The 12050-nt window shown below is 35.9% G+C and overlaps 1 protein-coding gene across 3 annotated transcripts in view; it reads left to right on the top strand.

Annotated features, from left to right (window-relative positions):
* ATG4C (autophagy related 4C cysteine peptidase) overlaps window positions 1–12050 on the top strand; it is an 84615-nt gene that overhangs the window by 34627 nt on the left and 37938 nt on the right. For all 3 annotated transcript variants that reach the window (XM_063654794.1, XM_054484513.2, XM_054484520.2), the window contains 3 exons: window positions 220–453; window positions 2640–2970; window positions 4764–4834. In XM_063654794.1, coding sequence (XP_063510864.1) covers window positions 220–453; window positions 2640–2970; window positions 4764–4834 — 636 coding nt within the window. The remainder of the gene's footprint in view (window positions 1–219; window positions 454–2639; window positions 2971–4763; window positions 4835–12050) is intronic.

Genomic DNA, 12050 nt, shown 5'->3' with positions numbered 1-12050 from the left:
GAGTATTGTTGATAATACCTTATATTAGTTAACTCTACAGTATGTAAAACATTTCAGCATTCATTTTAAGTTGATTTTCATAGGCAGAATAAGATTTATCTTTTAAAATTAGAAAAAAAGGATTAGAAAGATTGTGACATACTTCACATCTTAAGACAGTAATGATAATGTTTGTTACCATTATAGACATTTCTCTGGTTATCTTTGTTTATTTTTTAGATGAAGATAAAACGTTACCTGCAGAATCGGGATGTACAATAGAGGATCACGTAATTGCAGGAAATGTAGAAGAATTTCGTAAAGATTTCATTTCTAGAATATGGCTGACCTACAGGGAAGAATTCCCTCAAATAGAAGGCTCAGCTTTGACAACAGACTGTGGGTGGGGCTGCACATTGAGAACTGGCCAGATGCTCTTGGCTCAAGGACTCATACTACACTTTCTTGGTAGAGGTAAATCAAATTTATGTTTTTCTTTTTTTTGTTTTTGTCGTCGATATTTTTCCATTTGAATTCCAGCGTACAAACTGCATGAAATTCCCTGAGGTTAATTTCTTGACTGTGAGATTTTCTAAGGAGTTGTAACTAATTTGGTGTATTGTATTTTTTTTGAACTGGGTCAGATATGACTTATATGTAAACTTTCCTGATTCCCTTTTCAAAAATGCAGGTTAAATATACCTGTTATTCTTGGTCACCATTATGAGTTAAGTTAGTTCAATTTTTAGTACCCTTTGGATTTTATTGTTGTTAATGTTTCTTTCCTTTTGGTTGAACTCTGGATTATCTCCAGTTTAGTTAAGTCCTGGGCAGGTTAATAACAGTGATTTTGGGGACATATGTAATATTTTTTAAATTTTAAGAGACTTTACTCTGGTTTCTTTATTTTCTCCCTACATGTCAATAATGGTTTAAAAGTATTTTTATCTTTATTAGTGTGATTATACTCAATTATATTAAATCGATTAGACATACTCTTTCAAATTAAAAAAATTTTTTTAGCAATAGGGTCTCACTCTGTTGCTCAGGCTAGAGTGCAGTGATGTAATCATAGCTCATTGCAACTTCGAACTCCTGGGCTCAAGCTATTCTCCTGCCTCAGCTTCCTGAGTAGCTAGGACCACAGGTGCATGCCACCATGGTTAGCTAATTTTTAAATTTTTTTGTAGAGATGTGGTCTCACTATGTTGCCCAGGCTGGTCTTGAACTCCTAGGCTCAAGTGATGCTCCCACCTTGTCCTCCCAAAATATTGGGATTACAGGTGTAAGCCACTGTGCCTGGCACTAGACATATTCCTAATAAGGTAATCATGCAGTTTTAGACCCTAAAAAATGTCATTGATACTTAACTTACATATATATGTTTTTCCTAATGTGCCACTTTTGTGTTAGTCCATTTTTAATAATGTGTACATTTGTAGGAATATTTTAGTTTACAATTTTAGGATATGATATTTGATTATTAAATATTGTCAGATTTTTATAAGTGTTAAGACAGTGTCCCTACAATGCATGGCATATATTTAGTAACTTTTTTGTAGAGATTATTGATGAGATTATTTAGAGAGAATGTTTATTGAAGAATGGTGTTGAAAATGTAAGGAAAATAATTTTTAAACTGGTTTTCTGGTATGATTTATTTATAGTCTTGTGCAGTCATGGGCAAGGATTGGAATGTTTTTCAGTCCTCACTAGATCTCTGAATCTATGACTTATTTTGTTAGCTTAAAATTACATGCATGTTTGGGGATTGTCTTGTTATTCAAAACAGTGACATAATGGATATATTTGATTTTTCAAGGTCTTTGATCTTTTATGATTTCATTTATTAACTATTAGAGAATTGTTATTACTCTATTAATAATGATTAAGTTATTCTGAAGAAACATACAGGAAAATATTTTGAAAAAAATTTAAAACTTCCATGGTCAGACTTCTATTTTAACATATAATCAAAACATCCACTTTCTGAAGATATCTTCTTATGAGTATCATAAATGTTAGTAAATATGTTTATTGTGCCTTTGGGTAGTCAAGACTGGATGTTTGATAAGCAGTCTGATAATGAAATACAAAAGTCTTTATCTCAGCACTGTCAAAGAACAGAAAAAAGAGCATCTGGGATTGTCCATTTTTACCCAAGATTACTATTTTTTCTTTCTTTTGTCTTGTATTTTTGTAATTTTTTTCTTGATTATATGAAATTTTGGAAACTACAGAAAAGTACAGAGAATAATACCATTAAGGTAGAAACATCATTGATATTTTGGCATATTGTTGTCTTGTACCTTTGTTTTTTAAGCAGTTTTATTGAGATATAACCTGTATACCATAAATTCACTCATTTCAAGTGAATAATTCAGTGGTTCTTAGCATAGTTATAGAGTTCCACAATCATCACCATAAATCTAATTTTAGAACATTTTTATCATTCCTTGAAGAAACCTTGTACTCATTAGCAGCCACTCCCAGTACCTCTCCATAAGCAACCATTAATCTACTTTTTGTTTCCATGTATTTACCTATTTTTGAATTTACTATCTTAGTAACCTAAATGACCTTAAATGCTATGTATTTTAGTAGAATTGTTAAAGTATCTATTTAAAAGATTTGAACACTTTGCTTTGGAACTACTATAGCTTGGACCTGGCCTGATGCTTTGAATATTGAAAATTCAGACTCTGAATCATGGACTTCCCACACTGTCAAAAAATTTACTGCATCATTTGAAGCATCACTTTCAGGGGAAAGAGAACTCAAAACCCCAACAATTTCTCTGAAGGAAACGATTGGGAAATATTCTGATGATCATGAAATGCGAAATGAAGTTTATCATAGGAAAATCATCTCTTGGTTTGGTGATTCCCCCTTGGCTCTTTTTGGCTTACATCAACTAATAGAATATGGAAAGAAGTCTGGGAAAAAAGCAGGAGATTGGTATGGACCAGCTGTGGTTGCTCACATTTTAAGGTAAAATTGTTTTAAAATCTTTCTTCTTGTGACAGAGGTCCTCAGGATCAAGAGATACTGATTTTTGCAATGTGTATGTATAATTGGAACTTTAAAAGTCTTAACTGTATGAGAATGTTGATAAAGATGCTTTCATTTGCCAGTAGGGAAAAAAGAAGACATATTGTGACTCTAGTTACATTTAATTTATTTACTGACAAATTTTTCTTCTCTTTCTCTTAGGTATAGACATCCCAGGTCTCTTTCTAACCAGGTTTTCATTAGAATACCTTACTGAAATGCTCTAAACACTAACATCTCTTTCAACCTTGGAATGTGCATAACATTATAGTTTTTTTTAATAGTGTAACCTGGGGGCTGTAATGTACTGATAGTGTAATGAAATGTCAAGAGCTAAAATTGATGTTTTCAGCATTTCTTTGCACACATCAAATTCTTTTGAATTGTAAATGTATGGCACTATTCATATTATATCATGGTAAAAGTAAAGGATCTGTGACATTCAGGATAGTTAGAAAAAAGTCGAAAGTCAAATTTCACTTTACTTCAGCTTTTTATGTACCATTTATTTTGATACAAAGTTTTTAAAAAAATTATCATCTTTGTGTATCCTATTTTTGTTATAAACTAAATCATTAATATTTCATATAAGTATAGCATGTTGTGATTTCAATTTACTCCATTTAAAATCATATATAAATTTGAAATCATTACAAAGCATTTTTGCATATTAACGTGCTTCTATATTTTATAGGCCAGATGCTTACAATTGAAAAGTATTTGCCTAATGTTATTAATTTGATTGTTAATAATATATCAATTCCAACTTGGTATGACATTTATAAAAGCATAATCATAAAAGCATAGTTTCTGCCCTTCAAGATGTTCTCTACTCTGGGGGACAGCAAACTTTTTCTGTGAAGTGACAATAGTAAATATTTTAGGCTTCACAGGTCTTGTAAAGGTTTCTGTTGACTGTCTTTCCTCTCCCTCCAGTCCCTTAAAACTGTCAAAAACCATTCTTAGCTTGCAGATGGTACAAAAACAGGACACAGGTTGTATTCAGCTTATGGGCATAGTTTGCCAGTCTTTCTTCTACACTAACACATAGGAACATGAACAATAGGGCATTTTCAATTAAATAATTACATATATAGTTAAATAAAATTATATTTCCACAATTTGCATAATCACCATTTACAGATACTGTTATTGTGATTTTTTTCACATCATGTACACCATTGAGGACATTATAGTTAGGAATATTGTTTAATTTACGGTTTTACTTATATAATTTCAAGACTTGAAATTAGGAAATTCATTTGTTCAGGTCGTATAGGTTTTTGAATGAAGGAAAAAAGTCATGCTGTTGTTTAAAGAACGAACAGTTTCTTAAGTGTACCAGAGGACAGACACGGTAATTGACTCCTAGTCAGTAATGTAAGTTAATTTGCAGCAAATCTTGCAGCATATATATACCATTGGTAAGGTGAGTGGTTGAGAGAAATCCTTCTTTTTGGAGGGAAGGGAGTAGAGCTTTATACCCAATAATTTTTTTAATGTATTCTGTAATTTGTGTTTTAATGTTCTTTGAGTAATTTAATGTAATATTCAACTTTGAAAATTTTAGTCTGATGTCTGATACCATTGAGATAATAGTTTTTGACAGCAGACACTATGAGTTAAATAGGAAAGTCACAAAACTGCTGGCATTTTTTCCTTCTTAAATTAAATCTTTAGTTGCCAATAGGAAATGTTAGGATTTTGAAAGATAATGCTTGTTATTTTCTCAGAAAAGCAGTTGAAGAAGCAAGACACCCTGATTTACAAGGAATAACTATTTATGTTGCCCAAGATTGTACAGGTAAGGAATGTATATAATTCTAATCTTTGTTTTATTTGGTCATACTTTTTATATGTGTTTAGCTTATCCCAGTAATACTGTAAATGATTATGAAGGTAGGGACCATGTCTTATACATTTTTGTTCCTAAATGTAGTAAGCACTTAATAAAAATATTTTTGATTGAATACATACTATGAATTTTTAGTTGCGATATTAAAATAAATTCTCAAAGAATTTCAGCATTTCAAATAACTACTTTAAAAGAGATAGGCAGGAAAATTTAACATAGGTATATACTTGGGCTGCATGTATGCTGGGAACCATTTCATTGGTGGATGTGTTTCAAGGAAAGAGAATTCTTAGTTTATCTTATGAGGAATTGAATATATTTCTCACTAATACTTCAGTAAATCATCTACTAATGATGCAGCTATTGTCCAGATTTGCTTTGTTTTATTGTTTTGGGTCTTCTTTTTGATGATCACTCTCTGTACAGGTTGAGTATTTTTTATCCAAAATGTTTGAGACCACAAGTGTTTCCGATTTTGTATTTTTTGGACCTTTCAATATTTGCATGTATGTGATGAGATATCTTGGGGGATGGAACTGAAGTCTAAACATGAAATTCATTTATGTTTTGTATACTCCTTATACACATAGCCTGAAGGAAATTTCATATGCTATTTTTAATAATTTTGTGCATGTGACCAAGTTTTGACCGTGTTTTGATTGCAACCCATCACATGCAGTCACATGTAGAATTTTTCACTTGTGAAAAATGCTGTGCTCTAAAAGTTTTAGATTTTGGATTAGGAATGCTCAACCTGTAGTAATTTTGAAACTTTGTTGCGGATAAAATAGACACCTCAATTCTTAATAAAATAAAAATGGCTTAGCCACCTCATGCTGTTAAGTGTTTTTTTTACAGGAATACTGTTACAATGATAAAATATGTTAATGTTTTAGAAAAGTTAAATATACTTCAATCATGTTTTAATACAAGGGTATCTATAAAATGCTTAGGGTTACACTGATAACCACCTAGTGTTTGTAGTATGTAATAATAGTTACCAAATATTCATGTGTTTTTGTTTGGCCTTGTAAAGAAAGACCAATATCCATAATTATAGCCATATGAAAAGAAAAGGTCTAAATTTTCAGAGAAGTATATGAGGTTTGCAGGTACTATGTTTGTTTTTCAAGTAGGAAGTCTTGAAAAACATTTGCTGTGTTTAATAGTTCTAATTAAGCCTAAGGATGTACCTAAACAAGTAATCATTAAATAAATGTATGAATTTACCTTTTGTGCTTTTATTGACACAGTCAGCCTAGATATTTGTTACATATAATTAATTAAGCAAACATTACAGTGTTCCTTGTTATAGAAATGGTTTGTGTAATTTGAAGTAGTTCTTAAAATTTTTATCATTCATGTTTAAGACTCCTAAAGGGAGAACTTGTATTTGTATAATTTTGATAGACTATGAGATTAGGAATTAAGTGAGACCAGACTCTATCAATGAATTCTTCCCCCTCTGTCTTCATTAGTGTTTTTAAAGGGTTTGTTTTCTATTTATTTTCTCTTTTTCTTATTCTGTGTTGTTTTCCTTTGTAATTGAATCTATTTTTATGGCTTTAAATACTTAGGACTATGTACTCTATACTAGGACTTTTAAAAATACATTTTTAGAGCCGAGCACGGTGGCTCATGCCTATAATCCCAGCACTTTGACAGGCTGAGGTCGGGGGATCACTTGAGCCCAGCAGTTTAAGACTAGCCTGGGCAGCATGGTGAAACCCCGTCACTACAAAAAATACAAAATTTAGTTGAGCATGGTGGTGACATGCCTGTAGTCCCAGCTACTCGGGAGGCTGGGGTGGGAGGATCACTTGAGCCCTGAAGGCGGAGTTGCAGTGAGCTGATATTGTGCCACTGCACTCCAGCCTGGGCAACAGAGTGAGACTCTGTCTCAAAAAACGTTTCTAACCCTACCTGAGTCAATATGTGATAACTTATATTTTCTGCCACCTTTCAAATATCTCCACTTACGTATTCTACAAACACTTCCATTTCAGCATGTTTAAAAGTACACTTACTGTTTCCCTTGGTCCCACCCCTTTTTCTTTCTATTTTCTCTTGACTAATAGTGGCATGTCCACATATGTACTCAAGTAGTAAGTAGAACCCACTTATTCTTGACTGCACTTTCATTGCTTGTATTATATTTAGTCAGTCAACACTTAAGAAAATGTTCCTGAAATCTGTTCTCTCATCTTCATTCTCGTTGATTTAGATCAGACCTTTATCTCTTGCTTGGACTTTAGCTTGATTTCCCTACCTGTCTCTCTCTTTTTTTTTTTTAATTTAATTTTTTATTTTTTTTTATTGTGCTTTAAGTTTTAGGGTACATGTGCACAATGTGCAGGTTAGTTACATACGTATACATGTGCCATGCTGGTGTGCTGCACCCAGTAACTCCTCATTTAGCATTAGGTATATCTCCTAATGCTATCCCTCCCCCCTCCCCCCACCCCACAACAGTCCCCAGAGTGTGATGTTCCCCTTCCTGTGTCCATGTGTTCTCATTGTTCAATTCCCATCTATGAGTGAGAACATGCGGTGTTTGGTTTTTTGTCCTTGCGATAGTTTACTGAGAATGATGATTTCCAATTTCATCCATGTCCCTACAGAGGACATGAACTCATCATTTTTTATGGCTGCATAGTATTCCATGGTGTATATGTGCCACATTTTCTTAATGCAGTGTATCATTGTTGGACATTTGGGTTGGTTCCAAGTCTTTGCTATTGTGAATAGTGCCACAATAAACATACGTGTGCATGTGTCTTTATAGCAGCATGATTTATAGTCCTTTGGGTATATACCCAGTAATGGGATGGCTGGGTCAAATGGTGTTTCTAGTTCTAGATCCCTGAGGAATCGCCACACTGACTTCCACAATGGTTGAACTAGTTTACAGTCCCACCAACAGTGTAAAAGTGTTCCTGTTTCTCCACTTCCTCTCCAGCACCTGTTGTTTCCTGACTTTTTAATGATTACCATTCTAACTGGTGTGAGATGGTATCTCATTGTGGTTTTGATTTGCATTTCTCTGATGGCCAGTGATGATGAGCATTTTTTCATGTGTCTTTTGGCAGCATAAATGTCTTCTTTTGAGAAGTGTCTGTTCATATCCTTTGCCCACTTTTTGATGGGATTGTTTGTTTTTTTCTTGTAAATTTGTTTGAGTTCATTGTAGATTCTGGATATTAGCCCTTTGTCAGATGAATTTTCCCTTTTTGGTCCATCTGATCAAAAGAAACCGATCATGTCCCTTTATCTACAAACCAATGACTGCCCATTAACTCTAGTCTCATGTTATCTTGGCATATGAAGTACAATGAAGTCCTTTATAATTTGTCCCGACCTACATTTCCAGCATCACCTTCTAACACTATCTTCCATACACAGTACACTAAAATATTTTCTGCCCTCAGGCCATTCCTTAGACATGGTGTCATTATCTTTTTTCCCCATGCCTTTGTGCGTATTATTGCCTCTGCTTGGAATGCTCTTTATTATTAGAAAGCCTCTTGTTAGGTCTTATTCATTCTTCAAGAACACGCACAAAGGTTATACCTTTGGCAGTCTTTCCCAACTCTCGTTAGGCAGAATTACTTTTCCTCTGTGGTCTGTAACATTTGGAAATACTTCTATTAAATATTGTACTTGTAATTCACTTGTGATATCACCTTATAATTGTTTGTTTCTTATATATAATATCAATGATTGTTGAGGTAGCAGGCGTAGAAGTAAGGTGTCAGAATCATTTGGTTGAGATTTGCTGCTGTAATGAGCCTCTCTTACAGTTGGACTATGTCATAGACCTTACATATATATTGGAAGTGAAGGAAAAACACCAAACATTTGGGCTAGACAGTCTTTGAAGTCAGGATCTTATTTATTTTATACCTCTCTAGTGTAGAACACATCAATAAATAGCAGGTCCTCAATAAATGTGTGTTGAATGAAGATGAAGGGTAAGAATGCAATCTCTATCCCGATGAGGGAGAACTACTGTGGCATTTTTGTAGCTTTGGTTTCAATTGACTATGGGAGATAGGGGAGTTAGGTGACGAGAAGAATTTGATAGCTGTCTAAATTTGGAATTTAAAGGAAAGAATTGGGACAGAAGTGGCAGAATTTCCTATTCGGCTCTTCTGGGAAGATCAGAAGAGTTTCATTCAACTGACAAGGAGTATGAGTGTAAAGTATGTTTTGAATAAAACTACTTTAATTTGAATAAAATAAAATTTTGTCTATATTTGCTTCTACCAGCTCCTCCTATTTTCTCTTGAACTGTGGCACTTAGACTGTCATACCTACCATCATACCAGAACTGCTCTTTTCTCTTTCTCTCTGTTTTTTTTTTTTTTTTTTTTTTTTTTTTGAGACAGAGTTTTACCCTGTTGACCAGGCTGGAGTGCAGTGGTGTGATCATAGCTCACTGTTACCTCAAACTCCTGAGCTCAAGTGTTGCTCCTGCCTCAGCTTCCCAAGTAACTAGCATTAAAGGCATGCATCACCATCCCTGGCTAATTTTGAAATTTTTTATAGAGACGAAGGACTCGCTGTGTTGCCCAGGCTGGTCTTGAACTCCTGGCTTCAAGTGATCCTCCTGCCACAGCCTTCCAAAATGCTGGGATTATAAGCGTGAGCTGGCCGGGCATGGTGGCTCACGCCTGTAATCCCAGCACTTTGGGAAACCGAGGCAGGGGGATCACAAGGTCAGGAGTTCGAGACCAGCCTGGCCAATATGGTGAAACCCTATCTCTATTACAAATACAAAAATTAGCTGGATGTGGTGGCAGGTATCTGTAGTCCCAGCTACTCGGGAGGCTGAGGCAGGAGAATCCCTTGAACCCAGGAGGCGGAGGCTGCAGTGAGCCAAGATCGTGCCACTGCACTCCAGCCTGGGTGACAGAGGGAGACTCCATCTAAAAAAAAAAAAAAAAATCATGAACCGTTGTGCCCACCCCAAAACTGCTCTTACCAATAATTTAATCTTTCTAAGCCTCGCAGTAACTTCTCAGTCCTCATATCACACAATCTATCAGTAGCATTTGACACCGTTAACTCTTTCCTCTTCCTCCTTTCAACACTTTGTTTACTTGATTTCTGGACACTACTCTGTAGATTTTCCCTCTGCCTCCTTATTCACTCCTTCACAGCCTCGTTTGTTGATTTTTCCTCATCTCCTTGATCTCTAAAAATGTCATGTTTTAGTGCTCAGCCTTTAGACTTCATCTCATCTCTTTTTCTGTCTATACTGATTTGAATTCACCAAGTCTTGTGGCTTTATAATGCAGATAGTAATCTGCATGGTGGTAACTCCCAAATTGATAGGTCCATCCTAGTCCTCTCTCTAAACTCCGGTTGCATGTCCCTGTCTACTCAACCTTTCTGCTTACCTAACAAGTATCTCAAACTGAATTCCCAATTCTCCCTCCTATATTTTGCCCTCCTCCAGTCTTCCATGTCTTTATAAATGGCAACTTTTTTACTCTGTTTGCTTAGACCAAAACCCTTCAAATCACCTGTGACTCAATTTTTTCTCTCACATCTTAAATTTAATAGTGAGTCCTTACTTTATCTTCAGATACATGAACTGATCACTTTTTTTTTTGGAGATGGAGTCTCGCTCTGTTGCCCAGGTTGGAGTGCAGTGGCGCGATCTCAGCTCACTGCAACCTCTGCCTCCCAGGTTCAAGCGATTCTTCTGCCTCAGCCTCCCAAATAGCTGGGATTACAGGTGCCTGCCACCATGCCCGGCTAATTTTTTGTATTTTTAGTAGAGACGGTGTTTCGCCATGTTGACCAGGCTGGCCTCGAAGTCCTGACCTCAAGTGATCCACCCACCTTGGCCTCCCAAAGTGCTGGGATTACAGGCGTGACCCACTGCACCTGGCCGAACTGATCACCTCTACGTGACCATTCCCTTTTTTTTTTTTTTTTTGAGTTGGAGTCTAGCTCTGTCACCCAGGCTGGAGTGCAGTGGTGCGATCTCCACTCACTGCAAGCTCCACCTCTCGGGTTCATGCCATTTTCCTCCCTCAGCCTCTCGAGTAGCTGGAACTATAGGCGCCTGCCACCATGCCTGGCTAATTTTTTTGTATTTTTAGTAGAGACAGGGTTTCACTGTGTAAGCCAGGATGGTCTTGATCTCCTGACCTCGTGATCTGCCCACCTCAGCCTCCCAAAGTGCTGGGATTACAGGCGTGAGCTACCACGCCCAGCCGACCATTCCCTATTTTTACAGTTACTACCTTTGTTCAAACCACCATCATCTCTTTTTTTTCTTTCTTTCTTTTTTTTTTTTTAAATTATACTTTAAGTTCTAGGGTACATGTATGCAACATGCGGATTTGTTGCATATGTATATATGTGCCATGTTGGTGTGCTGCACCGGTTAACTCATCATTTACATTAGGTATATCTCCTAATGCTATCCCTCCCCCCTCCCCCGACCCCACGACAGGCCCTGGTGTGTGGTGTTCCCCACCCTGTGTCCAAATGTTCTCATTGTTCAGTTCCCACCTATGAGTGAGAACATGCGGTATTTGGTTTTCTGTCCTTGCAATAGTTTGCTCATAATGGAAAGCCACCATCATCTCTTGCTGGATAACTGCAGCAGCTTTGTAACTGTTCTCTGTGCTTTAGCCCTTGCACTTGTAGCCTATTTTGGTTTTAGAGTAAAATGAAAGCAAGTTTATTAAGTAAGTAAAGGAATAAAAAAGTTGCTACTCCATAGGCAGAGCAGCCTCTTGCCTATACAGTCTATTATGAACACAGGAAACAGGCTGTTAAACTGTGAGTCAGATTAGGACATCCCTAAAAAATTCTTCAATGGCTTCCCATCACTGAAAAACTGGTCTTTACAATGGCTTTCAAGAGCTCACACAATCTGTCTTCATTCTCCCCTATAACTATAATCTTATCTTCTAATCCCGTTTTTGCTACTGTACCCCTTGTTTACTTCCCTCCAGAAGACTGGCCTCTTGTTCCTGGGACATGCTAATTATACTTCTGTCTTAAGATACTCGCACCTTTTGATATTTTAACTTGGAATGCTTTTCCTCTAGGTATCTACCTGTATTACTTGGTTTCTTTCTTTTGGTCTTGACTCAAATATTACTTTCTCATAAGATCTTCCCTAGCCACCTTATTTTAAATT

The sequence above is a fragment of the Pongo pygmaeus genome, chromosome 1 (assembly GCF_028885625.2).
Source record: "Pongo pygmaeus isolate AG05252 chromosome 1, NHGRI_mPonPyg2-v2.0_pri, whole genome shotgun sequence".
Taxonomy (NCBI): domain Eukaryota; kingdom Metazoa; phylum Chordata; class Mammalia; order Primates; family Hominidae; genus Pongo; species Pongo pygmaeus.
The sequence above is the reverse complement of the archived record's forward strand: the minus strand, read 5'-3'. Positions and strand labels throughout refer to the sequence as shown.